This window comes from Rhopilema esculentum, chromosome 5 (genome assembly GCF_057945365.1).
Source record: "Rhopilema esculentum isolate cy_ngs chromosome 5, ASM5794536v1, whole genome shotgun sequence".
Taxonomy (NCBI): domain Eukaryota; kingdom Metazoa; phylum Cnidaria; class Scyphozoa; order Rhizostomeae; family Rhizostomatidae; genus Rhopilema; species Rhopilema esculentum.
Window position 1 is genome coordinate 2,553,277 of NC_142819.1, and position 27,898 is coordinate 2,581,174.

The 27,898-nt window shown below is 36.0% G+C and overlaps 1 protein-coding gene across 6 annotated transcripts in view; it reads right to left on the reverse strand.

Moving 5' to 3' along the window:
• LOC135690099 (regulating synaptic membrane exocytosis protein 1) overlaps positions 1 to 27,898 on the reverse strand; it is a 36,708-nt gene that overhangs the window by 4,669 nt on the left and 4,141 nt on the right. For 2 of the 6 annotated variants that reach the window (XM_065207563.2, XM_065207562.2), the window contains exons 3-17: positions 20,720 to 20,779; positions 19,560 to 20,099; positions 17,868 to 17,967; positions 15,145 to 15,270; positions 11,354 to 11,471; positions 10,609 to 10,907; positions 9,870 to 9,949; positions 8,936 to 8,968; positions 8,222 to 8,352; positions 7,015 to 7,105; positions 5,016 to 5,229; positions 4,210 to 4,329; positions 2,507 to 3,592; positions 1,731 to 1,877; positions 37 to 385 (exon numbers count right to left, since the gene is read on the reverse strand). In XM_065207563.2, coding sequence (XP_065063635.2) covers positions 37 to 385; positions 1,731 to 1,877; positions 2,507 to 3,592; positions 4,210 to 4,329; positions 5,016 to 5,229; positions 7,015 to 7,105; positions 8,222 to 8,352; positions 8,936 to 8,968; positions 9,870 to 9,949; positions 10,609 to 10,907; positions 11,354 to 11,471; positions 15,145 to 15,270; positions 17,868 to 17,967; positions 19,560 to 20,099; positions 20,720 to 20,779 — 3,494 coding nt within the window. Of the gene's footprint in view, positions 1 to 36; positions 386 to 1,730; positions 1,878 to 2,506; positions 3,593 to 4,209; positions 4,330 to 5,015; positions 5,230 to 7,014; positions 7,106 to 8,221; positions 8,353 to 8,935; positions 8,969 to 9,869; positions 9,950 to 10,608; positions 10,908 to 11,353; positions 11,472 to 15,144; positions 15,271 to 17,867; positions 17,968 to 19,559; positions 20,100 to 20,719; positions 20,780 to 23,917; positions 27,890 to 27,898 lie in introns of those variants that run through there. The other 4 variants (XM_065207567.2, XM_065207566.2, XM_065207564.2 and 1 more) reach the window with 4 other exon arrangements.

Sequence of the window (27,898 nt, forward strand, 5' to 3'; positions counted from 1 at the left end):
CGAGTAAAAATTACACTTTGAGCAATTGAAACAGACCTTCCTTCAAAACTTGTCAACGTCAGTGAGCTGGCAAGGCTAGAAGAACTTCCACTTCGCGTGCTGAGTTCACTTGTAACAGATGACGTAGGGCTGCTTCGACCACTGCTAAAACTGTCTTTCCTGCGTTTCCGATATGCTGGATCATAATTTTGATCGTAGTTAGAATAGCCATCCACAGCCGAGCGACCGACTCCAGGGTGCACGTAATGACCTGGGGAATCCTTGAATATAGACTGGCTACTTTGGGCACGTCCGTGACTTTTCAAGTTCGCATTGTAGTTTGGGCTGTTTCTCGTCGCCATAACACCTCCTGGAACTTTGATACAATCGCTGCTATTGCTTCGAACTGTAATGCAATAAAACATTTTGATTGTAAAATATGCTTAAGAAGGCACTGTGGATCTAGTTATGAGTTGGTAGAGCGCGACACTGACAGTTCAGTGGTTTGGCAGCAGGTCTGTTCCATGCTTTTCCGTTCCAATTGTGTGAATGCACTTTTGAGTCATCGAATTATTGACAGGACAGTAAACAGGAAAGTGAGAAAGGAGAAGAGAAAACAACACGCCTCTGAAGAGAGGAGAAACTGCGGACGAGCAAGAACATGAAAATCGGAGGAAGTTCACACAGAAAAGGGATAACCCTGTCTTCCTACTCACAATGAATGCTTTGTCTATATTTAACAACTCTTGTATGATACTTAGCAGAAATGCGTCATTGCGTGGATAAATAAAATAGGCTTTACTGATGTGGCTAAGCAAAAGGTTTTCCGCTTTTCCTCTTCTCGCTCTCCTCAAATTGCAGTTTTTAAACGCGCATATTCACTTGCGATTCTCCTCCCTATCTTATCCTCTGTATACTCAAAAATGGTTAAATTTTCAAGTAACAACTACCAGGGTAGAAGAAGCATTAATTGAGAACAGACCGAGCTTATACACAGTGATCTGGAACCATAAATTGGCTTTTTGCTGCAGAAATTTTTTGATAGAGTACACTCTTTCTTTTTATAAGAACAATTTTATCAGAACTCGAGCCTCAAACTTGGTCAAAAGTTAAGAACAAATTAAAAACAAGCTGAGGCTGAGCTTCTGCAAAATGCAATTTTGAACAACGTTTTTTCTCAAAATCGAGGATTTTTAGCGATGTGTGGGTGCTTTTTCGGTGAATATTCAAATTTGTCAGCAAATTAAGGCTGTCTCACTCACTTTGTTGGCAAATGAGTCCTGAACACCTCATTAGAGCGAAAAAGCTAGCAATAGCACTGCTTACATTCTCTTAATTTAAGAACAAATTAAGAACAATCCAGCCTCAGATTTTCGAAAAATTAAGAACAGTCAGCCTGAACTTAAATTTACTGGTTCTTATAAAAAAAGAGTGTAGGGGGCGAGTTAAAAGTACGCTTTTTTTCTTATTTGGAACAACGGATCTTTCCTTTTAAAAATTTCTGATTAGTTTATGTTTAGAACACTAACTAGAATACCAACACAGTTTGCTTCTTCGATTTGAAAGTTTTAAGATGGTCAACAAAATGTAATATCTTGATAGAACCCGCTAGCCTTCATTGATATCTCCATAGCTCCTATCTCGATCAAATGCCTATTCCCTTAGAACGATCACATACGCTGGGACCAGATCTGCATTTTTCATTGAAACCTTAACAGGAAGGGCGTGGAAAAACAAGCAAAGAATCCTACCTCCAATGTTTCTTCTTGCAGCTTCCCTTTGACTTGCATCCGAAAAAGATCTTTCTGTGCGTTCTCCTATGACAGCCGAAAGAGGTGTTCTTAAAACCCCACGATTACCCAGCTGTCGACGTATGGCTTCGGTCTTTTCGTTTTCGTCTAAGTAGGCAAACGATCGTCAATGTGTTAGGTCTGATGTTGCTCGTTCTTTATAACGTAATTATACTGTTGAAACCGCTCTTATGTGCGTGCTATTTTGTTATCGTTTAGTCGTTAGCGTTACTTTTGGTTATCGTAAACAGTGTTAGGCACATTGAAATTATCGGATATGCATTTAACTACTTCGACAGAATAATTAATATAGTCTGATTCGTTTTCTGGAAAGACAGATTAAGATTGATGCTTTTTATTCATAAGGATATTAGGCCTTATAATTTGCCTGTTTTAAACATGTGGGAAAGGATTTCTACATAAAATAGCGGAGGAGTTTCCAAATAAATAACTTTAATATCAGCTCAGATCTAATTTTTATCATTAGGGTTAATCAACAGGAGTTTAATCAAGAAAATTGTTTTCGTCTTCAGATAATCCGTGGTGGGAAAAATTAAAAAATAGCATTACTCAGGAAAATGCAATACAAAGTTTTTAAAGGCTGGCGCGAAAAGACACTGTCCCCAGGTTTGTTAAGTATTAAACTGAAAGAGACAATCAGCTATATTTAATGAAATCAGTCTCTTTATGGTAAAGCTCGTAGGCAGTAATGAGGGTGTCCGCATGGAAATACTTACTAATTTTCGACTCACCAATTCTTTGCCGCCCAACTGTGCTCGGTAACATTCGCTGCTTTCTGCTTACGACCGGTGATGAACTACCAGATTCTCCTGATAAGTTCGATCTCATCGGTTTAGCACCGGCACTCAAACGTCGCCTAGGGTCATTGGAAGAATCGCTTGAGCTCTGGGAAGATAACTTTGGTTCAGATATTTTCCTTTGCGCCCTTGCATTTGGGGGCTGCAAAAAGTTTTGTGTGGCCCCAGGACGTGTTTGTGAATTAGGCCCTTGATGAGATTGGTTTGCTATTTGTTCTCTTGTAATTACAGGCATTTGGCGATATGGTGATATTCCTTTTTGACTTGGGTTTGTTCCTGGGAAAGTGATTGGTGACGGACCACTACTTTGCTGCAGTTTTTCTGGATATGCTTGGCTAGGTTTTGTTGTTATTGTTTTTGTATCATTATCGCTTGAAGAGACTACAGGAGCAATGGTAGCGGCAGTTTTATCACTTGGAAGCTTGATGTCGAGCTGGAACTGTTGCTGGAAGAACTTAGTTGCTCTCTGCAAAAAAGAAGACTGCCTTCCATCCGTCTGTGTGTTAGAAGAACTGTTGTCGGCGCTTGTTGTTACGGCAGAACTTGAATCTGACCATGTGCCGCTATCCGAAAGACTGTTGGTTCTTCTAAACCCACTTGGGCGCTGGCTAGCAAAATTGTTAGCTTCATGCTGGGCCTCGTAGGGTACCATAGAAGGTCCTTGGTGCATCTGAGCCGTGTGTGTTGCAGCAACATTGGAAACGGTGGCTGCATAAACATGCGAATTCATAGTTATATCCCCATCCTGTATTATCTGCGGCAGCATAGGACTAGCTTGGCCATTTGTCCCACGGGGTGAGGCAGTTCCGTCTGTGGTTAGACTTGTTCTAGAAGAAAGAACTCCCCTTGGAGTTAAAGATCCTTGTGGAGTCAGTGATCCTTGGGGAGTGAGACTGCCTTGGGGTGTGAGACTTCCCTGAGGTGTACGGCTTTGCATAAATGGGAACGTATGGACAGAGCTTGGTGATTCCGAGTTTTGCATATCATCACTGTCTTGCGAGACACCTATTGGATCAACATGTACGAAAATTTAAACAACAGCCCGGAAAAGACATTCGTAAAAAATGAACTAGCAAACGCAGAAGAGAGATATTGGATTATAACTGGAGACATTTAGGTTATATCAAAGCACATTTGATCTTACGATGCGACTTTGGGCCGCCAAGGGACAATTTCGGCATACTTGAAATGCAAAACTAGTACACATTTATGGTACAGCCACAATGCAATAACGTTTCTAGAAACATAATTTTATCAAAAGGCGAAAGGAAGCTGAAGAAAGTGGAAAACAAGATTGATTTAAAAAGCAACCCTAGTGACATGAGCATAAAAAAGCGAGTTTTGTGTTTGAGTGAGTATTATGGGCGAGTATAATGGGTGAGTCGTGATGGTTTCCATCCCGATTTCGTAATCAGAAGGAAGTTCATTCTAGTGAGAGTTCATTTGGTCGAGGATTCGTTAAACTAGAGCAATTTATTGAGCATATTGAGGGGAACAGAAGCTTAGTTTATATATTACCAGAGATTAAACGGAACACCACTGTATTGAATTCTTTAAGAATAAAAATACTCTCAAAAAAACGATTTTATCGAATATGTAAACTCATTGTAATATATAACTACCAGGGGATCCAGTTGGCGTTCGATAATATTCGTCAGTATCCGGAACATTTTTATTTATATCAGTTGATAGGCCAACCAGATTTACCCTATTTCGCGCAGCATCGTTCGCCTGTTTCATAGCTGAAATAAATGAATTTCTGTTGATATAAACATGTAAAAAAAGATCCTGCTGCACCAAGAGTATTAAAAAGGCTACAAGGAATTTTCTATTCCAGTAAAATAGATCTGCTCCAATACTTTAGTAAGGGGTGTGAAAAACAGCCAAAATGACTGGATACGTACAGATCAAAGAGGGTCTATTTCCTCTTTATATGATCCAGTAATTGTTAAGACTCATTTAAAGACTCATTGCTAACAGTGAGCCATTGCACTACGCAAGCATCCCATAATGCCTTTTTAGACAGTCTGAAATCAATTTTGGTTAATCCGTAGAAGTTTACTGCCATTGTTTGGATCGTCGCCACGCTCACAAACGCCCATTGTTAGCAATTAGTCTTTAATGGAAAACTGTAGACCAAATATGATTACAAACCTATGCTTTCTAAGACTTCCACAAGCCATACCAAAAATGGCGAAAAAGTTAACAAGAAGCAAAAAATAACACGAGACTAGAATAGTGTTAAAATACAAGATAAGAATTCGATCGCAACACCTTCTGTATGGGACATTCTAAGCATCTAATGTCAATTAAAACCATACATAGTGTGCTATCAGCGGTAAATAAAGAAACGTTTCTCTCGCATAATTTCCAGGAATACACCAAGTAATTTCGACTTTTGGCTTAAGAAATAACAAAGAATCAATACCTTTGTCACCTGATTCACGAAAAGACCCTCTTGGTGACGTCATCGGTGTAGGAGAAGGAAGAGGGGTCTCGTAGTTGTGGATGTTAAGAGGATACCAGTGTGCTAGGTTGTCTAGACAAGCCTCGTGCATATCGATAACAACTTCGCCTAGAAATTCATTAGGTTCGATTCTGTCGTGATCCCATACTGTAAATTCCAAAGAACGTTCTAGAAGCTAAAAACAAAATTTGAATTTCAGATGTACACATTGTAAGGTAACGTGAAGTGGAAGGTCTTAGCTAAGGCTTAACAGTCAGAAAATGCATAGGAGAGTATTCACAGTCTATAAGAATCTTTGAGAAAATTGCCACAATAGACCTTGAAACACAATCTTTACGCCTTTGAAGCTTTCGAAAAATATAGCAGAAATTCTAGCGAAAATAAGGGAAATTAGTGAACAACCGCACGGCTGAAACAAAGTCTCAAGGCTTCAGCAATATGACTCGCCATCTGTATACAAGTAGACGACAGATATTTTTATAGCATGTAATTGCCTCTATAATCAAGCCTCGATTCACTCATCCTTACTCTGAGAATTATACAGTGTCTAAGGCAGAGGACACTAAACTGCATCGGAAACTTAAAAAATAAAACCAAAAATTCATTGCAGATTGCCAATTGCGCCTACATTGGGCTACAATCATTGGTAGACAAAGGCTCTGAAACTATAGAGCCCTATTTAAAATCAGCTGTCAAATAGGATAATTCCTTTTGCAATCCATCGATCAAACATCGATAAAGTCAGCATCGTCAATCGAAGAAATCTTAAAATAGCAAGAGAATAAACAGCAAAGGAGAGATTCTGGACACCGGTTGGCTCTCTTCGCTGTTAACGAACGGTGAAAGAAAACTGTTTGAAACGGCACCGAAGAAAAAGCAACCTGTAAGTTTCAGGTCATGGGCTTTTCTGAAATCGAATCCAGGCTGTCAGCTCTGTCGCAAGAAGATAAGTCGGCAAATTTCAATGTCGTAATCAGCAAGCAATATGCGTTCTGCAAAGCTTGAGACAAAAAGCCGTTTAATTGATGCATAAAATTGGCTAATGGAACGAAACTCTTTGTATACCCAGAAAACCGATTAATGTGCAAAATAGCTTGATGTTCCAAAAAGTATGAATGAGAATATGGATTTATAATTTCCTCTACTGTGAGTGTGATCTTGTGTACTAATAAATCTTCACTAGCTCTTAACAAGCTTTTGGTTATTGTTGTAATACCCGGAGTGGCACATAAAAAATATATAGTCTGCGGAACTTTAGCAAAACATATCAAAACAAGTAGTAGTTTATGAGTACCATTCCACTTGACAAGCTCACTTCAGGCATTTATAATTAAGAAATTAACTTTTTTGCAGAACTGCGCTGCATTTACTTAAGCTAAATATCATAATAAGGTTAAATTACATATGATTTGGAGCTATATCCACTGATGACTGGAAACTATAAAGTTTTTCAATTGTTATTGCGAGTATTTTCTCTTCTTTTTCTACCCTTTAGACTAGGTAAGGTTTTATGAGGCTCATTTGTTATGGCAATCCTTTATACAATATCGCTCACTAACTCAAATTTTTAGTGTTACGTCATGGCATTGGCATGTTTTTGGTGTCAATTTAAGCATCAGAAGTTTAACTTTATTGATTGGCTTAAAACTTATTCAAAACTAAAATCATAAATAAATAACCTTGATAAACGTTAGCTAGAATGTCTAGCCAAGAAGAATTTTCCACAAATTAACACAAGCCAATAAGAATTAAGCTTGGGTTCGGGATGTTGAGAAATTCAAGGATTTGTAAGTAAGGTTGGTATTATCAAGCTCAAAATTTTCTTTTTCTCATGGTGATAGAATTAAAAACATCATTAAGACACGACAGAAACATGAAACATTAAATACTTTTATGATTATAAGACATTATAACAAGTAATTAAACCTCAATATTGTTTAACCATAAAATAAACCATTACCTTTTGATGTTTGACGCTATACATGAAAGTTAGATTCCAGCGTGGTGACATTGTTCGCAAGGCCGTCTTGGTGCGTCGTTTACTTTGCAAGCTACGAAATATTCCAATTTTCTCCATTTTTAGGTTATGGTTTAGAAAAACAAAACATTTATCAGAACAAATTTAATAGGGAATTGAGGGATGCTAGCATTAAATGTAGATTTATTTGCTTTGAAACAAAATTAAAGCCATGTTTATCAAAATGAATAAAACAGCTCAGTTCTATTCCATACACTTCTAACTGAAACGAATTTTAATCAGTAGCTTCTAATTCACTGAATCGTTGATATCATGTAAACTTTTTACTTTTGATAATAAAATATTTGAATTCTTGTATTTGAAATATTTAGAAATAATTGAGTTCGATAGATTAAATGATTTTGATCAAAGATTAAAGATGCTACATGCAAAAAAATAATTTGGTTATAAGTACCATTAAATGAGAAAGGAAAACTTGAGCACTTTTAAGCTTCAAAATTTGTATGAACTAGATTTGATTCAAAAATTTAACGTTTTTAATTATAACAAAATTAAAGGGTAAGCTGAGACAAGTTGTTCTTTTTGTTAGTGTACTATTGGTTGGCTAATCGCATGACGTCACCTCGTAGTAATTTTAAAAACAGGCTCCGTCAATTGCTGTCAAGACCAATGTAATGGTCAAGCCAAAAGCAAATGACTTTCGCAGAGCTTGCCTTTTTATCATAATTCGATGGTTTAAGACTTCTCCAGGGCATATTTATTTAAGCAAAATTATAACGAAGAAAGCTTTATCTGATCATCCATTAAAATTCATTGAGACTTTTATGCATCTTAAGAGCAGTCACCAAATTCAGGTCAGTAGATCTTAGACACAAACAGATTTTGTATCTTCTTGAATAATGTGGTCCATCTCCTGGTGACACAGACGGCTTTACCCTAGATCTTGTCCCTAATGATTGGTTTTAATTTGAAAGCGAAAAAAGTTGAATCTTTGATGTTTTGCATTAAGAACAAAACCATGAAAAAAACATGGTTATTTAAAAACGCATCAATGGCCTTGCTATTTGGAACCATTTAATTAAAACAGAAGGTTTTCAATGAACACTTTATGAGGATTATAATTCGAAAATGTTATCCAAAAATAAAAAATACAAGAGCTTTTCCAATTGAAAAGAGCACCCCGACATACCTGCGATCAGGAAGCAAATAAACTTTTACATAAGGATTTCTCGGTGCGCCGTTGTCCCTTGGAGCCAGTCCATCTGCACCAATTATTGTCACGTATAAACTGGATGCTTCTTTATCGAACTCAAACCTTATCTGTGATAAATTTCCAAAAGACAATAAAAACCATAGCGTAAATCTAGCATCGATTAATGTTTCAAACGCTATTGTTCGTCGACAAAATGTGAAATTCGCAAGGCAATCGACAGCTACACAGGCTTAACCAAATTTCCTTTAACTATTAATTCACGATGATTTTAAATATCAATATGAACATTGAAAAAATACAACAGTATTTAGCAATACAGATACTGCTTGCTCCAAACTTTGAGGATTGAACTTCCTAGATCAATGCAACATAAAAAATTGGTAACTTTTTTCAAAACCAGGAATAATTGAACTTCTGTTGACGTTCCTCATCAGCAATAAAAAGTATCAACTTTGAAGAACAATGATCCTCATTACCTATTGCGATTAGGCCAACAGTTTGCAAGTGATCTGCTTGGCTTTGTTTACTATTAATTCATATTTGGGCAAGCATAAAACTACCTGAACGGAGAATTTATTCACAGAATCTCTAGGAGAAACTGCCATGCTAAGCAGCAAGACTTGAGTCTTATTTTTAGCCATATTTCCCTGTAAGCAGGCAAAAGAGCAAAGTTAATGAAAAAGCATATACCTGAATACGACCCGAAACATGCGGATTTCCTCGCTAAAACAGACAGGAAAGTCAGAATTAGTTTATCTCGACTTAATTTGCGTTATCCGTTAGGAGGAGTAAGTATTTCTGTATACGGCCATGACCCATACCTTCTTGAATTAAAAGGCATAATTAATGAATTAACCATTAAGCGTTCTGCATAGCTGATCAGAAAAAGATTATAGTGGCACTTCCCAAAGAATTGATAAAGGTCAAGCATGTTTCTTCCATTCATGTATATTTACAACTTTGCACTTCGGGATTGGGTAAATAAAGAAAGCCTTTTATAAGTATAAATGAAGATTCCGATTCGTCCAACGCGTTTAATCGGCGTAGTGTACATATTCTTACATCGCGGATTACATATGCAAGAGTCTGGGGCTATTTCGTCATAATTAAATACATTGCTTGTCACTGGTAGTAAGACGATTGCAAAGCTTTTTGCATACATCAAATTCTATTATTCATCTCAGGATTATTGCCCAATATGAATATTTTAACTTATTTGGCAAAAGCTTGGCAGGCTAATAAAAAAATAAGCTACTAATTCTAATCTATTGCTATAAAGGCCTTTATCGAGGAAGGAAAAATCGAAGGTTAAATTTGGCAAAAACGGAAGAAGGCTTTAGGACTGGAAAATCGGTAGCACTGTTTAAGTCCAGAGACCAAAAAACCCCTTAATGGGGATAACCTGGTATAATATAATGTGAATTTTTTTAGAAATGTTTCTTAAAAGAAGAAAACTTCGAATTCATATTTCTCAAAGAGAAAAGCTTTACCAAGAAGAATCAGGGACGGTCACACGCTTAGTAGAAAACACTATTGGTGAAAGAGTATGGCAACACCTGTGACGTATTTTGAGACATTGGAATAAAGAATGGAAAACAGAATAGAGCGAAAGAATAAAACGTACCCTTCGCTGAGGGTGATGCAATGATGCCCGCTGGAAAGGCAGGCCAAGCTCTTCCTCATCACTTGAGAAATTTCTTTCATCTGGAACCAAATATTATGTGTTAATAATAGATACAAACGAATAACAAAGAAAAACACAGGTTTTTAATAGAGAAACTATTGCAAACTGTTCTGTTAGTTTGTAAAATTAAACCTAAAAGACTATAAATCCACACCGTAATAGAGTTGCTACTAAATAAAAGTAAATATTCGAAAAAAACATGTAACCATTTTGAAGGCAGTCTGTCTATTGTTGTCAACTATATTTTCACGGGAGTGAAATTCACGCACCATTGAGCTTGATCGATTATTGAATGATTTAAACCAATTAGAGAAAACTTTGATTCCAGAGGTTATGAATCAAATGGCCGTGTTCCCGTTGTAGTGAAGCTGTGGCTAGAAAAATTTGGTTCCCTGTTTGGTTTTTGCGACAGATGTGTCAACAAGGAAAAGAAATGCTTCCATTATCATCATTCAATTCCAGTAATTGAATCTTCTTGCCATTTCCGATAGCCTTTTGCTCTCAGTTTCAAATGTTGTCCACTACAGCAGCTAGGCCAGCCAAAGCGAGCAGCGTAATCCGTTAAGGCAGGAAGACCAATTGTTCAAATTAGCCAATCAGGGGACAGACTGCCTTTAATAGTGATCAGGATGAACAAAGTCTCGAATAACAAAAGCTACTGCCAGGTAATAAGACCTACCCTGATTAACATATCTTTGATGCTCCGGAGTGACTTGCGCAGGGGAAGGTCTATAAGCATATTGCGACTGTGGCGAAGTGAGATCGTTCTGAACTGAAATGGGGCTGCCATGTGATGAACTACTTGAACCAAGGAGAGAGCTCTGTGGACTTTCGCGAAAACGCGAGGGACCCGTGATGCTTACAGCGCTTGCAACGGGAATCTGTGTCGCATTTGGAATAATCTGTTGGCCAGCAGGATAGCCATTTTCACTTCGCAGCAATGAAGGGTTACCAGAAGCCTGGATCTCCATGTTTGCCCTACAGGAAAATGCAACTACAGTTAGATAGATAGATAGATAGATAGATAGATAGATAGATAGATAGATAGATAGATAGATAGATAGATAGATAGATAGATAGATAGATAGATAGATAGATAGATAGATAGATAGATAGATAGATAGATAGATAGATAGATAGATAGATAGATAGATAGATAGATAGATAGATAGATAGATAGATAGATAGATAGATAGATAGATAGATAGATAGATAGATAGATAGATAGATAGATAGATAGATAGATAGATAGATAGATAGATAGATAGATAGATAGATAGATAGATAGATAGATAGATAGATAGATAGATAGATAGATAGTGCTGGTGCGCCCAAGCCCTTACACAAGCATCAATGCTCTTTTGATGACAAATTTTATAGCTTCAGGAGGCAATTAAGCTATGACGTCATAAATTGAACGATACCTGTCTCTGTTAATGACAAGATGTAGATCACATGAGTCATCCATCGCAATTATATCTTGCACTTCTTCGTCGCTGCAGTCGACAAATGAAATTTCGTTCCAGTCAAGAATTTCGTCACCTGGCCAAGACGAACGGACAAAAGTACGTTACACAAAAAAATTTTAGACAAGAATTGTGAGGATTCTGACGTTCAAAGGAAAGAGTTATAAATAACTGGACATCAAACTAGGAAATTTTTTATGAATTGTTCCAGAATTTATGAATCGAATCATAATGTTTTGTGATACTTAAAATGATAAAGCAAAAACTGCATAACAATAAAGAGCAGATAGCTACATAATGCGGATCTAACGATCGTCAATGATTACACTAAATTAATCGAACACAAAATGTTATTTAATTTTTATCAAAATCTAATTTCAAGGGTATCTGATAATGAGAAGGAACAAAGCGAAAAAGGATGCCAGGCGGAAGCCAGAACATTGGCCTCTATATGAGAAATTAAGAAACAAGGTTAGAGAGGCCGTCCGAATCTCAATACAGGACCATTATTCAGGTCTAATTGAACAAAACATATTATCAACTAAAAGCATTCATCTACTGCTGCTTTTATCATTAAACCTTTAGCCATTGCACTGGAAGTATTGGCATTTCAAAGAAGCAGTTTCAGTCGCACTAAAGCCTTCCTGAGATAGTGAAGGAAAGATACCCAAAATAAAATTTAGTAGACAAAACTTTATCATAACAACAGATTGAAACAACAAAGTCTTCAATGTTGATCGCAATCCATGTTCACGAGGAAAAAATAGAACTGCATAGAAAAGTTAAAAAATCTGTTGATCTGTAATGAAATAAATATACCTTGTACTGATCCGAATATCAAACTAGAACTCAAATATTAGCCATAAACGACAGGTAACGCTGCCAAACAACCACCGAAATTAAAGCAAATAGCAACACGGTTCTACATTTTTATTCCTGTTATGATCTTATTCCCAGTAATTGCAACACTTATAATGATTATTCAAAGGCGCAGAAGGACTCCTTTGTCGAAAATAGTAGTCCATTATTCAAAACACTAAAAGGTGCTTGAGAAACAAAGAGGTTTCCTTTCATGTTTATCGATGCCGATTAAGCCCGTGAAAGATATGTCTGGCGAATTTCGCAAAGCTTCAGAGACCAATGCAAATATCTGCTGCTTTTCGGAGAATTTTCATGCGTTAGAAAAACACAGAATTTGCACAAACTGAGCACGATATTGACATGTATTGTGTAAAAAGTCATTCAAAACAATTTATCTAATTGCTTATTTATTACTTTATTTATTTGTATAATTAGTTATTCTTTATTTGATAGATTATCACGACCATGCAAGGTAAACAGCTCCAGCAAAAGAAGAAAACAACCCTCACTTATGAACAGCTCAACACGAATAATGTTTCAAATCTTCAACGACTGATGATCTTAAACTGATAAGTGTTATACTCTTTTTTATTAGAACCAGACAACTTTTGATGTTCTTCAATAGACTTTTCCTGCAGGAGTCCCGCGTTAAGAGGAGTCGAGTCCCGCGTTGGGTGTTTAATATCATTTTCTTTTCAACATTGATTCTTCTATATCTGGTACATATATTGAAATATTTTTAAGGCAAGTTTCTATTGCATTTTAAGTAGCACGGTTGTTAAGTTGCTCTAATCTGTTCTGTTTTGTCAACATAAGATGAAATTTCCGAAAAACAATTTTTCTTCTAATACTTCATCTTAAGCCGGACATGTTCTTACGATGTTCTTATTATTGGGAAAATCGCTGTCCTGATAAAATTTGTTCTTAGAATAAAGAAGACTGCAGACGTTTTAACATAATTGAGTATTAAACTGTTTGATACAAAATAAAACACCAATTTCAGAGTTTCTTTTATTGAGCGTAATTTGATCAGACGCAACACCTTTGAATAAACCACTGGTTGGATCCTCATTTATCACAATTTTTTATCTAGATTTTGTAACTATTCTTCGATAGAAACATATGCAATCGTCAATGTTTTGAATGCTTTAGTCTTCAGGAATGACTTACGAAATTCAAGCAAAAAGCAATGGGTTCCAGACACAATGCTTTGTACAAATCAAAGAAAAACAAAAGCCGCAAAAAGCTGCAGAAATAAGAAAGAACAGGAGGTGTGGTGTAGTGACTCCCCTACCCATAACAACCCACCAACCACTAGACATCACACCTAAAACCAAACTGCCAACTTCAATCATGCCAGGCACCGAGCCAGACGAAATATCAATTTTCTAATATGACGTCACAGAAGAAAATTTCTTGGTTTTTATTCTGGCGCCTTGTTGATCCTGGGTCGCCTCGTCAGCATCCTTACTCGAACGTCAGTAAAGAAGATCAAGCTTAATGTTAACATAAGGCAACGGGTCATACGTCTGATAAATGTAATGCATTTTTCCTGCTTAACCAATATACACCTTGCTGTCATGTTCCCCTATGCAAAATGCGAGGTTGAACAGATTCTTAGCTCACAAGGCAAGAAGGAGAGCGTGATTGTAACATTTTAAGTACTTCTATTTGATTTGAATTCGCAAAAAACTTTGGTATTATTTTTCTTCGGCTTTTACCATTATTTATAAAGTATTTTTCATGTGTTTCGTTTGTTTGAGGCTGGACTAAATTACTTTTGCATCGAAATACCTTTTTTTCAAGACTGTCTCGTGATTTTGTAGCGTTACTAAAGTAGAAATATGAAATAGGAAACAGAAATAGGAAACTGCAGTATTCGTTGGAATTCAACGTTTTTTGCAAGCGTATGCGCGAATGCATTCTTAGCTGATCACGTTGGTCATGGGCGAAGAAGCTCACTCAAGACAAACATGTAGCTCTTCCTAGCAGATTGCAGATAGCAATTGTTGTTTATCGCAGCAAAAAATTGAGACAGTACTATCAAATCTGTAAGAGCCTATCGCCTGTTCCTAAAACGAAGTTTATCAATCGACAAATGCTGTTGCCACGTAGAAGAAACATCAAAGGTGCTGTGATTAGTTTTCCTTCTGCCCTTTCGCTAAAGGTGCTACCACTAGTTTCCCTTCTGCCCTTTCTCTAAAGGTGCTACCAGTAGTTACCCTTCTGCCCTTTCTCTAAAGGTGCTACCACTAGTTTCCCTTCGAGAATATCTGAATATCTAAATGAAGAATATCTAAATATACAGCTTTAGAAGCTTTCTTAGCCACAGCAACTTAAAAATATTGCACAAAGCGATGCCAAGATTATCACTTATCGACGCTGCTAAAAGCTTGATTTTTAGCGATAATGGGTGGTTAAGATCCTCTTATCAAAACAAATTTAAATTTGATTGTTAAAAATCTTATCAAGATTATCCTTGGGATCACAATGAGTGGATAAAGATTGGTGTTGACATAAAAATTAATTACGATAACCAAATTTGCAAAAACATCTAAAGAAGCCACGGAACAATGTTGCTAAAAGAGTTTATCGCAATTAAATATTAGGCCATAGTAAGGACACAAGAAAGATCCCCTTTTCAAATTTTCTGCTGCTTCATTATTTTAAATTACTATTTATGTAAACAGTAATTCAAATAGGAAAATGAATAATCTGAAACCTTTATACAACGCAATACTTCATGCTTGCTCCTTAAATTTAGTTTCTGCTACCGTTCGTTATTTTCTCATTGCTCGTGTCTAGCGAGTCAATAATAAGATATTTGGTGTCATATCTATCTTAACACTTTTAAGAACGACTGATGATATAAATTTATCTTTACTTACCAACCATGAGTTTGATACTTTTCTCTGCGATGCTGTTCGGAACAACATCAGTTATAATAGCTACTTGCTTGCCATCTTCGTTCTTCCGCCCGCCAACAACCTTGAAGCCAAGCGCTGTACAGTAATCTAAGACGAATTTTCGAATATAATTTAGAGACAAAAACCCTCGTATCGTATACAAATAACTCATTTTTCAAAGCTGAAAAACAAACTTGCAGAAACGGATGCATATAAAGATTATGCAGCGGAAAGGATGTCCTGTTTAATAATTGGTCGATTTTTGAAGATGTTTGGGAGGCTTTTTCAATTGGAAATTGTTTATTGTAGAAAACGCGTTTCAAAGAATCATCTGCGGTTTTTACAAAGAAGACAGATCACTGTCTGGTCGCCTTCAATCCTGTTACCTACACAGACACTTACTTTGTCGACAAGACTAAAAAAGCTGAGAAGGGAATTCTTTTGTCGAGCTCACATCTGCGCTATGAACATTGGTTTAATGTTTAAATTCAAACAAGTCAGAAAAAAGTATAAATTATTACTTGCCAATATCCGGCGTGGCTATAAAACATCGACTTTCAAAATAATGGGTATTTTTCATATCAATGTTTTCAACAGTTATTTATATACTTGTTTAGAGAAAGGCTGATGAGGTATGGAAAAAGGAAGACAAGGAGCCATATTAAAACTCGATTTCGGCCTTCATTTCAGACCTTGCTTTGCCAATGGCGATGTAAATCCAAAAAAAAGTTGTGCATGAAGAACTTAAACGCTATGAGATAACGGTGAAGGAAACGACTTTAAACGATCGGAAAACCTTTAATAACACGCAAATATTGCGTCGAGATATGAGTAGGAGATCCTCGTTATCAGCCTATTATCAAACATACCTCAAACTATTAATTTGCCATTCTAAAGGAATCGGATTGAGTACGACGCTAATAAATCATCGAGCTGCTGGAAACTGTAAACTAGACGGAGTTAAAGCCAAAACAAGGGAAATTTGAATACAATATGGGGCAGCTGCAACATTAGCAAATTGAAAAGAAAAACGAAGACGGCACAGTAGCTTTGAAAATATTTTATCTTGAAATTTGCGTTCTCAAAAATTGAACCAGATAATGGCATGAATCAGTAAAAGAGATCAGTAATCACTTAAAATCATGTCATTGAAACATTATATGGAATATGATATAAAGTCTTTCTGTAATTTAGCTTGAATTTCGTAATAAGATGTATAGGCCAAAACACCCTACAAGCTTGTTCGTTCCTTTATCTTACACGGCAAACTCGTTCTGCAATTCTTGGATATTTGACTGACCCATACAGCTAAGAATGACCAATACAACTGATGTTTCTAGAAATAATGTGTGTTTGAATCTTCAACACAACGCCGAGCTAAACGACCCTACAGTTGTAGTCATTATGCAATAACTGTTAGATTGCTTGTTGTCGTCCAAAATTTAATTCTTTCTTGTATAATTAGGCAGATTCTCAAGAAAGTGGGCATCTTTTAAAAAAGGAAGGATGTACAAACAGTAGAATATAAAGTTGTCTTAAATTAAAGTCCAGCGCTAAAAATACGAGAGAACGTGTTTTGCACTAAATTGGCGTGAACGTGTTTTGCATTTAATTGGTGTGAACTTTTTTGCACTAAATTGGCACGAACGTGTTTTGCACTAGATTCTCAAGAAAGTGGGAGCTTGTTTCGCAATAAATTGGCGTGAACGTGTTGTGCATTAAATGGTGTTTTGCATTTAATTGGCATTAACTTCTTTTGCATCTAATTGGCGTGAATCTATTTTGCATTTCATCCGTGTGAACGTGTTTTGCAATAAATTTGCGTGAGCGTGTTTTTGATTTTATTGGCATGAACTATTTTGGAACTTAATTCGTGTGAACGTGATTTGCATTTAATTGGCTTGAACTTGTTTTGCATTAAATTCGTGAGAAGATGTTTTGACAAAATTCGCGTGCATGTGTTTTGTGTAAAAAACTTTATACTTTCAAGTGTGATCATTACGACTAAAACACAAATTTTAGTTTCTAAAACGAAGTAAGCCTGTTCTTCTAAAATCACATGGCCATGACTTAGATCTTTGCAAAAAATTTTAATTAACTGCAGATTTTTCACTTAAAGGCTCTTGGGCAACCGGCATGCTTTGTGACTCTATTTTCAAAACTGGCCTAATATCGTACTGCATGAAAATATAAAACACAATCAGTTTCTCAAGATAGCTGCTGCTAAGCATTCCAGTTGCGCAAATACCTTTAATACTTTTTGAATATGAAAAACACCCAAAATTACACAAATTTTCGCTTCCAAAAAATAAAGTATTTCTTTCATTATGGAAAGTTTTGTAAACGCTGAAAGTTACGGAATAGTGTTTGCAGACACCTGTAAGCTTGGTATTCTTTAACTATAAATTTGAGACTGTTTCTGAACAGGTCACCAAAGAACTCGGTACTTTGATTGGTTGTTTGCCAGTGGGCAGGACAATTTTGACCAATCAGAATCATTGAAAGGTTCCTCAAGGAGACCCATGCTCATCCCGGTTGATTTCAAGTACTTTGATGCAGAGATCTTTCCACATACCTAGCTAGCGTAGGCTGGCCTAGAGAAAGTTTCCATCACCATGTAGTTGGTGACGTACAGCAGCACCTGAATGGCATAGTTCAGAATAGTGATGTCTTATAAATTAGTTATGAAAAATTGCATTGTCTACCTGGGTAGGCTTTGTTTCCATCTGGGCTGAATGAAATTAGTATATCGCCTATGCATCTGTTGTCAATGTCTGGTGGTGACCATTTCATCTGGATGACGGGCTGTAAAAGATAGCAATCGAGTGAAAAGCGAATACCATAAGATCGTTTCAGCTATACGCATTTGGTTGACTTATATACAAGTCATGGGTAATGAAAATTACAGTTTACCGGTCTGTCATAAAGTGCTCTATCCCGTAACGGCAGAGCTGTACACGCTATTTGGTGTATAGAACAGAACGGTTGTAAGTTGCTACTCTGAGTTTCACGGTTAATATGATCATCAGACAACTTTAGGATAAGCTGTAGATGTAATGCCAAATAAAATCAACCCTACAACCGGCACCATTGCACAAAATGAATCTTGTGAAAAATTGAGATTGGTGATGATAACATAAGTGATAACATCAGTTCCAGAACTGCTTTTTCAAGAATCGTTGCAAAAAATCAGCAATTCGGACAAATAAAAAACAGGCAAGGACGTCAAGCCAAGCTCTATAAAAAGAGGAGGGCAATCTGCGTTCTACCCACCAAACAGCATGAGCTTTTAAAAATATATTCAAAAATTCTTTACACCAGAGCGTTCAAAAATTCATTTTCATCACATCAATTTGCAAACAGAATTGTACAACATCTTTGTTATAAAATTTACAAAAGTGGGCTGCCATTCAAATGCATCGCAGACAGAATGCAGTCAGATTCTTATTGACTCATTTTAATATGTTCAAAAGGGGTAAATATGTCAAAGCGATTATTGAACTAAATGAGCCGTTATCTTTCATGTGATCATTTGATCATTGGCCAGAGAAAACCAAAGGAAAATATTTAATCTCACAAAATCTCTTTATCGCGCATATAATGATTTTAACCTGTCACGAAAAATGTATTTGCATAAAGATGCAGACAAGAATTTAATTATATCTTCTATCTATATGTTTCATGTTTGCCTTCAATAACATTGAATATTTACGAGTTTCAAATTTCAAAACATAACCTAAACTTCATTCACGAGAAATTTTCTTGGGAAACCTCGAGTTCAAACAAGGAAATGAAAAATAATATTTTGTCCCTTGATACTAGTTGTTAAATACTAGTTGTTAAATGATAAAAATTAAGTAGGACTCTCAAAAGATCCAAACTGAATCGCCCTTTTTGGCACACCAACGTGCAGGTACAAACATTAGCATTCAACTGAGGAAATTATCAATCAACGTAAAATCTTGTTTGCAAGATATGTGAACAAACAGTCGGATTTCAAGATAAGACGTTCAATAATGTTTCGAGACACATATGCAAGTACAGCGGCGATAGTAGATTGAAAATTCGCACAGTTCCTTGATACAAAAAGCTTCGGTGCTCGTCCAGATCCATCATAATATTGACTGTATATTTGACTATTGCATTGCGCTCTCGTGTGTAGAACAAGACAGTTCTAATTTGCAACTCCGAGGTTCATTCTAACTTCGCTGATCGGGTACCTGTTCTTCAGGCAGCGTCTAGTACGGACCGTAGCCTGATGATCACGTTAAAAGATGCAACTTAGAATCGTTCTATACACAAGAGCGTGTGTAGTTCTACCTATACGGCATCAAGCACTGTAAAGCAGTCTGCTGACAGCAATCTTCAAGGGTATTGTATTAGACAACATATCTTACCTCAATGTGTTGAGTACCATCACGTCGTGTAGTATCCGCTGTAACGATTGTATTTCGTTCCATACTTTCAATGTATTCTATACGCGTTTGGATGACGTCATTCTTACCAAAAGTTACAGTTTTCTTTCTAGATTGGCTATCCACAGATACACTACTGCAGTCACTATTGTCCGATTTATAATCTTTTCTTCCTTTCCTCGATGGTGATACGTCACAAGATTCTAATGATTTCGCCCGGATTAAAATCGGTTTTGTTATCTCTGGGCTTGACTCTCCACTAAAACCGGTAAGTCTAGACACCCGAGTCGGGTCATATCCCGGCTGATTTCTTCTAAATGCTATGGGAGATAACGATAACTTCTCCGATCTGGAATCTAGTAATTTGTCTTTTTTAATGCTAGGTGAGTGTATAGGTGTACTTAGTTCCGCTTCTATTTCGCGTACAGTATTAGGCTCCTGTCCTGTTTTCCCGTGAAACCACGATCCAGTCTTTGCTAACAGTTCTTGCTTTTTCTTGCAGATCAGGCACAGCCAAAAGACCTGATGAGAAAACAGTTTTCTAAATTATTTATCAAAGAACTTGGGAACTCTGCAATACTGTGCTATCTTCGACCACAAGTGAAACGTTTTTATGCACTTGGAGTCGAAACGTAAACGTTTGATGGAAAAAAGGATGCTTTTATGAAAATTTAGCTAGAAATGCTACATTAATACACAATGATTTAAGGGGGATAAGTTTTGGCATTCAAGCATGAGCTTACGGATTGCTACAAACAGAATGATCATATATTCTTAAAAATGATACAATTAAAAGGAAATGCAACAAAATAATGAGAGCTTTCAAGTAACTGATGAAGGAAACAATTGATAACTCTAAGAGGCGCAGAATGCCCACGATGCTTTGATGCTGTAAATAAGACTGATAACCAAAGGTAAAGCTAACAAGAATAATAAAAATGGTCAATATGCAATGAAATATCAAGCAACAAATCGTTTCCAGAAACGCAGTCCAGTGGCTCTTGGGGCATCAAAGTCAGATGAAAAAACGCCATTAAATGCCTTTGCTTCTGTTTATAACAGTCATTTCAAACAGGACTTAACAACGTGTATTGGAAGTATCTGCAACATTTTGAAAAAAACAAACGTCAAAACAAACTCACTTCTACTCCTGTTGTTATCGCTTTGAGATCTTGAACCAGACTAAAGAAAGATCTTGGTGACTGTAAAGCAAGTGAAATATGTTCAAATCTCTTATAGCGAGATAATAATGTTTACTTTAAGTGATATGAATCATGCCAGATGAAGAAGACAATTAAATACATCAGTTTCTTATCTGAAACGCGTTTATTTGAAATGAAAACAACTAACGAACTGAATGTAATAATCTGACAGTGTTGACAGCAACTTGGATGCAACGATTGCAGATGTTTGTATTCGCTTTATTTGTTTGATATCTATGCAAAGCATGCATTGATTAGGCCATGCAAAACTATATATAGATACATTGTAACGAGAAGATCGCAGTAGTCATTTTCAATCCATGATAAATGGTTGCCTGGATGCAAAGATCGCCTTTTGAAATCCTTAGAATAAGTTGCTGGTGTTTCTCGCCTGCGTTATCCTTGGCCTAAAGATCGTAAAATTTATTGTGTTACATTTGTTAAATCTAGCACATTAGGAACTTCCAGTCTAATTCACAGACCAGCTGCAGTAACTGACGATGTGAATGTTTATAAGAGGAAGACCATGTTTAAAAGCTGCAATTGCAGATTTACAAGGTTTTATGTTAGGTAAATAAAAAAATATAGCTTTTTCAAGAAATAAATTTTAAAACTTTTTCAAGAAAAGGAATTTCATTTTATGGACAATACTTGAAGAAAATATACTTTGAAAACTTTATGTCTGTTTATCTACGCATGTCTGATGCAAAGAAACATCCTCAAAATCAAAACAACGTACAAATGAATTCTACAATCAAATATTTGCAATGAAGGATACTTATAAATGCATTCAGTGTATGATATAAGTAATTTTGTATATTCGATGTATGTTATAAAGAAATTATTTATATAAATGAGATCTACTTTGATATTGGTCAGCGAGATTAGATCTAAATATTTGTTTTTAACAATTAATGGATAGGACAATACCAACAGTGCAAGGAGCATGCATGTCTCAGGCATTGGTAAAAATTACCAGAGCCTTTGGCATGCGTTTGCCAATGCTTGTAAAAAACAATCGACGCATTGCTTTATCAAATACAAACTAAGTGCAAAATACCTTCAATCTAAAGACGCATTTTAACTCTCCTCTTTCTCAGATAGAAATACAGACAAAATCAAAGACATATGTTCGCTTTGGTACTTCCACTAAGTAGCAACTAATAAGGAACCTAAAAGCAAGTAAAGCACTCTTTTTGCAAAACCCTCTTCAATGTGTGCGAAACGGCATCGTTGATCCGTATGTTACAATCACGGTGTTCTCAAGCGCTGGTAACCTGAATACTAATAGAGTGAGAAACCTTTCGATATATTTGTAACCAGAGAGCTACTAGAGTAAGCGACCATTTATCTGCAGCGATATATTTGTAAACATTTTTTCGAATTGAACTGTTGGTAGAACAGGAGGATAAAAACCATTATCCAGCGATGGGGGACGACGCAAGATGAAAGTTTCTGGTTTATCAAGATGCATGGCAGGTGCACCTGACACCTGGTTTGATTCAAAAACTTCAATCAAAAAACTGTTGGGTGGTAAAGCTTATCAACGAATTTCATCTATCATGAAATACGGAGTACAATATGCAGATAAAGCTTGCAGCAGATTTGAACTATCGCCATATGAGTGCTTCATTAATACGTTTTGGGAATATCTGCAAACATGTGTAGAGCGAGTAATCACCCATCGTAGATACCAGCCCTTTTAACATTAGAGTTGAAGATAAATGTGGTGATAAAATTGCAAAACTAGGAGCAATTGACGAAAAAGCGTTAAGTCTTTAAGGATAAGAACCTTCGAAAATTATGAGATTGGAAGCCTTCGTGGATATTGAAAAGACTTAAGACAATTGTATAATCACACAATATCGCATTATTTTCATAACATGATTAACAAGGAAAACAACGTTCTAGAAAAACTGGCGTGTATTTTCATAATCCTTTTCGCTAAAACAAACACAGTGATAGCAGTGAAAGAGAGATGAGCGCGCTTGTGTAAATCTTTGCTTATTAGAGAGGTGACGAGCTTGAAGGATCGCGATTGAAAAGGGTACATAAAGAATGATGTTTAAATATGATACTGGCGAAAAGGCTGATCTATCAATCAAGTGTACCAAAAATGAGCGTAGTGGTGAAAATCCGTGAGTTTTAGCAACAAGGCACTCTAGCCGTTAAAGAGTAAAACGAAAAGATGCAGAAACTTTTAGTTAACAGTGCAAAGACTCTGGGAAAAGCAGTTGAAAACAAGCCATTTGATGAGTTTCTTACTTCCCTGATTCAAAAATTAATTACGAGGTTCATAAACCCTTTGGAAAACAAAGTAAAACATTGTTTTGTAAAATACTAGCCAGACAAAAAGACCTGCTAGTTGAATTAAGGATACGGTAAATGAAGAGGAACACGAGATCCCTCATAAATAATTGATTCAATGATCTGTTGATCAAAAGCCCGAACAGTTAAGGTGACACTTATCCATCCAGTAAGCTTACAACAGAAGGCAAAACACTTGAAAATACGAAAGTTGGTTAGGCCTAAATTGGTATCACTCGCCCCTTAATCCTAAGTTTTGAATTATAGCATGACAACTGCAATTAAATTTCCAATAACTATTTTGTATGAATACCCTTCAATAGAGAAAGTTAGAGAATTAAAAAAAGGCATGATGATATTACATATAAACTTACACATCCAGTGTATTGCATCAATCACAAAGTAGCTTAAATTCAAATAATACATAAGATCCAATTGCAAACAATGCATTAGGATTTAATATGGGGTAGAGCATTGTTATTTTAGCTATCGTTAAACAGCTCTAGAGTCAGATATCCTGTGATTTTTGCAATGTTAAAAAAAAGTTTACGCTGCAAGTATATAAGCAAATACAGATACCTAATTTTCTCTCTAATACCATGCTGAGACGTTTGGGTACAGATATCGTAGCAACGGCTTTGAAAAGCGATTATAAAAGATTGGTCAAAACAGCCTTGGACTTAATCGCACAGCTTTTCAAGTCACCAATGAGAAGATGCTAGGAACAAACTAAACAAGACAAGCGTCCTTTAACAGACTTCAAAATAAACAACTTCTTTTCAGCTTAAATGCTACAAGTTCTGCAAAAAATCCTCATACGAGCATACATACCAAGAATAAAAAAATAATCGGCAAAAGCATCAATTGCGTTGCCCTAGTCTTCAATTTATAAGCCGTGATTTGTCGATCAAAGTGCACTGCGAAAGACTGCTGCAGAGGTGTCTTTGAAGGACTTAACCAGGCCTATTATAAACACAGCTTATAAACACATAGGCACACATTACAAATCAACCGATCGATTGCAGGTCATTCTTCATATTAAACTGCATCTTTCATTGTTGGTTCAACCGCATTTTCATCACCTTAAACCGTCTTTGAAATGCTCTGCAAGGAGCTAAGCAACACGTTCTTCAAAACTCTGGCTCGTATTCAACCAACGGCCTTCGGAAAATTGGCATCTGGTAAACACTACAAAGGCTTTCAAAGCTAGTGAAGCATCTGTTAGATGACAAGATTACTCCTATTAAAATGGTTGATGCTATTCTTCGGGCATGTTACGTCAGGTGGCTTTAAGGAATAAAGTCTGAGTCACAGGTCCTGATGACAAACTGGTCTGAATCATATTAGATGCATATATATGGATATGTTTTCACTGCTTACGATGGACTGCTTGACTCATTTATCAATACACGATAACGTTCAAGAATATCATGATAAGGCACGAATTCTTAGAGATGAGTGAACTCTGACTGGTTTAAATTGAAACAAGAGCAAGAAACAAGGCCATGACACACTAAATGCTTCTGATTGATGTTTGCATTAACAGGCAATCTGATGACATGCTTCAAAATATGCTCTGTGTTTATCACATTGAAATGAGGTCACAGAGTGTTATCTAAAATATGTTGTGTGTTTATCACATTAAAAAGAGGTCATAGAATGTTATCTAGAAAGAGTACAAGAAGCATTTAAACCAGTATGATAGAAGGAACCTGCAATAAAGGAGACATTTCATATAAGACACAGATTTAGACAACTGACAATTAGTCGCTCGATGCTGATTTCACTTGGCACCCAAATGACATAGCAAAGCTCTCAAATCCCTGACAACAATTGACAGAAAAGGGGAAGAAGGTGTTACAAAAATTGGACATCAAAGAACATGCACAGACAAAATGAAGAGATATCATTCAAAAAGACAAATAAACTTAAGTACTAGCCAAAGGTACCAAAAGACTAGCCATACAGCGTAGGTAGATGTGGAAACGAAGGTTCATTAAAAAGTTGTCACAAAAGCAAATCCAAAAGAAGCACAAAAACACAAAAACAAATAATGGGTAATAGCTTTGGATACGAAAAGAAGGATATATGATAGAAAGTCAGCTAAAAAATGTAAATAAAAATGTAAATAAACAAAGAAGATAAAGGCGATAAGAAAAAAGACAAAAGATGGCAAAAAAAGAGTAAAAAGAGTTGAAAAAGAAGGCAGAAAGAAGGCAAAAAAGACGGTTAAAAATAAGGCAAAAAATCCCCAAAAGATGGAAAACGATGAAAAAAAGGAGGGAAAAAGACAGCTAAAAAGACGGCAAAAACCGCCAAAAGATGACAAAAAGACGGCTAAAAATAGAACGATGGCAAAGTAAAAGGGAAAAGGGTTAAAAATAAGAAAAAAGCACGGCAAAAAAGAGACAGAATCAAAATATATTGATGCTAACCATTTAAACATTATTTTACTTTATATGATTTCAGTAAGTTCTTCGGTGGAGTTAAGATCCTTGCAATTAGTAATTGTAAAACCGAGTTTTTGTATGTTTAATGATGTACAAAACATTTTACAAGACATAAAGCTACTGTTTATTTAATCAATCACCCAAAAAACTAAATACGAAAGCGTTTGTCCCAATACCAAATGGGGGAGCCTCTCGAGCAAGTAGATGAGATTAAATATCTTGGCATAAAAGCATATTGGAAAATTAAAAATGGAATTATCAAATATTCATCCATGTTTGCAAAACTAAGGACTGTCTGAAAACACTTTATGATTATCTTGTGTATTCAAAAATAGGCTACTGAATTGAGGCCTATGGTCTGACTCAAAAGAAATCCTCAAAGAATATAAAGGACCTGACTCTCTAAAGACTATCGTTGTTCAACACAAGAAATCAAACTTCCTAAAACTAAGAGATCTGTATCACTTGAGGATTGTCCAGCTAATGCATCGAATGAAACATAATAATGACAATGTGCCGAGAGCCCTGTGTAACCTTTATAAAACAAATAGCTGTAAACATACATATGAAACCCTGCAAATAAATGATTTTCAAAAAAAGTGAATCGAAGAAGCGTTGGGGGGGATTTAATGCTACAAATTAAGGAAGCACAAATATATAGTAACCTCCCTAAGCCGACCTTATCACTGAGAGAAGAAATGCTGTCAAAATAATAGTTATGAAATGAGAGGAAAATGAAACGCAATCCACATGCTATATTATATTGTTCCAGTTTATTTAGTACATAGCCATCTTGTTTCTGTTATTGTAATTTCTGTGATGCTTTTATTTTCTAATTATAAATTTTGTGAAAGCTGAATAAGTCCGTATTTTTTTTGGCTCGTGTATATTACAGTATCAATTTAGTATTCTTCTTCTGTAGTATACTAATAACATTGAATTGGTTTTGTTTTTTGTTTTAAATTATAATGGTGCCCTTTTTCCTTACATGTGCTATATCGCTCCTAAAAATCAAATGAAGGATAATAGATAATTCGATGGAGTAACATTAACCAACCGATATTTAAACATACTGCCTCCCAGGTATGCCAGCAATGACATCAGCTTCGGCTGACATCGATGTTTCAACCATTCGGAAAAACCAAAAGTAAAATAGTTCATTGCCTTAAGGTTACGTTTACACGAGACCTAATGGAACCGTTCTGTTAGCTATGGATAGGCCTCGCGTTGCAACGGGATCGGTCAGAGCCGGCTTTACGGCAAAGGCATCTCGTTTATGCAATCCTGAATCAGCCGTTAAGCTTTAGAGCCATTATCTGAAAATGAAAATTCTTTTGGCAGAAAAAAGCAAGCATTTTTACCTTAATTTTATGCCTTATGCTGTCATAAAATTGAGAAAATATTGACAATCAAAATGTGACTGATCAAAAAAACCATTCTCTGATCAGGACCATCAGAAGCAAGATAATCGGGGGTCTACAGCTCCCTCAATGATTACAAATTAAACGAAATCTATAAACTTTCAGCTTTCTTGCAGAGATTCAGTTATGATAATACGCTTTGAAACTTTTCTTACTTCATTGACCTTTTACTGACAATTGAATTGTGACTGTCCAAAATAACCATTCTCTGATCAGGACCATCAGATGCGATATAATCGGGGTCTACAGCTCCCTCAATGATTATCAAAAACGTTCTATTTCCTTGTAGAACGTCAAAGTAACAAATGAAATCAAGAAATGCATTGCTCTTTTTCTAGTCCTCCTAGAAAAGACCACATCCCAAGGGTACAACACGCAAAAAGAAATTATATGTTGTTTAGGGTCTACAACTGAGACTTTTATTTATTATGGAATCATCTCTTGCTCTGGTTGCCAAAGTACTACAAAGAGATGGTCTCTAAGCACATTAGACCTAAAGAAAACCATTTCAAAAAGACAAGATACATCTTTAACTTCCAGTTCCAAGATATTACAAAAATTGAAGATAAAACCAACTTCCAAAGAAGGCTCAAATTTTCAATAAAAAATAGTCATGTAGTTGAATAGCAGATGGAATTTTTATTTTTCAACTTGACTTTCTGCAAAATATTGACATACTACTTTGCAAAATCAGTGTAAATGTTTTTCAACAGGAACACCTCACAGTTTTAACATAGATATGTCTTATGGAAGCTGTTATGGATGACCATGTGGAAAGAGAAAATGAGAGTATTGATTCTATGTGAGCAAAGAAAAGCTCAACCAGACATGTTTAATAAACAGAAAATAACAGCATTTAGAACAAAAGAACCTCAACAAACAGCAAGCATGTGGACGTACTGTTACAATATATACACAGTTTATCAAAATTTTGCACTGAC